General features: G+C 50.8%; 1 gene segment (V, D, J or C); it reads right to left on the bottom strand.

Annotated features, from left to right (window-relative positions):
• Positions 1-168: 168 nt before the first annotated feature.
• LOC105535140 lies at positions 169-739 on the bottom strand. The segment is given in 2 exon segments: positions 169-593; positions 680-739. Coding segments are annotated over 2 exon segments (471 nt in total).
• Positions 740-1,359: the final 620 nt, after the last annotated feature.

The raw sequence follows: 1,359 nt of genomic DNA, 5'->3' as shown, positions 1-1,359 counted from the left end.
TTTTTTTTTTTTTTTTAGGTAACAGGAACCTTTCCTGCTGAATCATTGTCAAACAGGAAACAGCTTCTGCTTGCAAGAACCACTAGCAAGGGACATGCCATTCATTAGTAAAGAAGAGGGAGGAAGACAAGGGTCTGAGTCAGGTGGGAATAAGAAGCCCAGGCCCTGTCAGGAAAAGGCATCTCGACCGCTCTTTCCTGTTCTGCATTGGTGGGGAGGGAGCACCCCTGAGAAGCAGCCTGGGTTCCTGTACAGGAGGTGCCCTGGGCTGTGTCTCTGTGGTCCCCGTGCACAGTAATATGTGGCTGTGTCCACAGGGTCCATGTTTGTCATTGTCAGAACCACCTGCTTTCTGGAGGTATCCTTGGAGATGGTGAGTCTGCTCTTCAGCGATGGGCTGTAGTATTTACCATCATCCCAATAAATGTTCGCAAGCCACTCCAGGGCCTTCCCTGGGGGCTGACGGATCCAGCCCACACCCATTCCACTAGTGGTGAGTGAGAACCCAGAGAAGGTGCAGGTCAGCGTGAGGGTCTGTGTGGGTTTCACCAGCGCAGGACCAGACTCCTTCAAGGTCACCTGGGACAAGACCCCTGTGGAGAAAGCATAAGAAGATGAAGTCCACAAAGAAAAGAGCAGATGTTTCACCCCTGAAGTAGTGCTTGACCACAGCACTCACAGGACGGGACGGTCAGCAGCAGGAGCGTGGAGCAAAGCGTGTCCATCGTGGGGCACAGGAGTCACTGAGCCAGTCCCGGTGCTCGGCTTTTCAACCCAGAGGAGGGTGGAGCTGGTGGAGATTTGCATCCCCTCATCTGAGTACTACTCTATGGGGTGCACTCAGGTCTCAGGACTCAGTAGGGGAGTGCATCTGTGGTGAGGCGCAGTGAGCCCTCAGATGTGGGCGTCCACGTGTGCTCTCCACTGGGGACACTGTCTCATTTCAGGACCATGGTTCTCAGTCAAGGCTGTGACACTCCTGTTTCCACAGACAGGACCTTTTTGGATGCTCATGCAGGGGACATGCAACCTTCTGGTTTCAGTCCTAGAGGATTAGAGTAGAAATCAAGAGAGCTGATGTTTTTCCTCCCTTCAAGAGAAATGACGGTGGGCATCTGGGAGAGCAGGGGGCTCCCCACAAGAATTCCGATCAAAATCCTCTTTGATTAGGGGGAAAGTGATGAATTTTTTTTAAAAAAGTTATAGAGAATAAATAAAAAAAATTTACAAATAATTATGTAAAGAAGTGTGTGCTTATCAGTGTGTCTGCACACAGCTGCATTCCTACAGGCAAGTTCCAAGAATAATCGATGTTGTCCCTGTGCCCTGTCAGCTCTGTGGAGAGAGTAGGCTGCAGGC

This window comes from Mandrillus leucophaeus, unplaced genomic scaffold, assembly GCF_000951045.1.
Source record: "Mandrillus leucophaeus isolate KB7577 unplaced genomic scaffold, Mleu.le_1.0 Scaffold1418, whole genome shotgun sequence".
NCBI lineage: Eukaryota > Metazoa > Chordata > Mammalia > Primates > Cercopithecidae > Mandrillus > Mandrillus leucophaeus.
The sequence above is the reverse complement of the archived record's forward strand: the minus strand, read 5'-3'. Positions and strand labels throughout refer to the sequence as shown.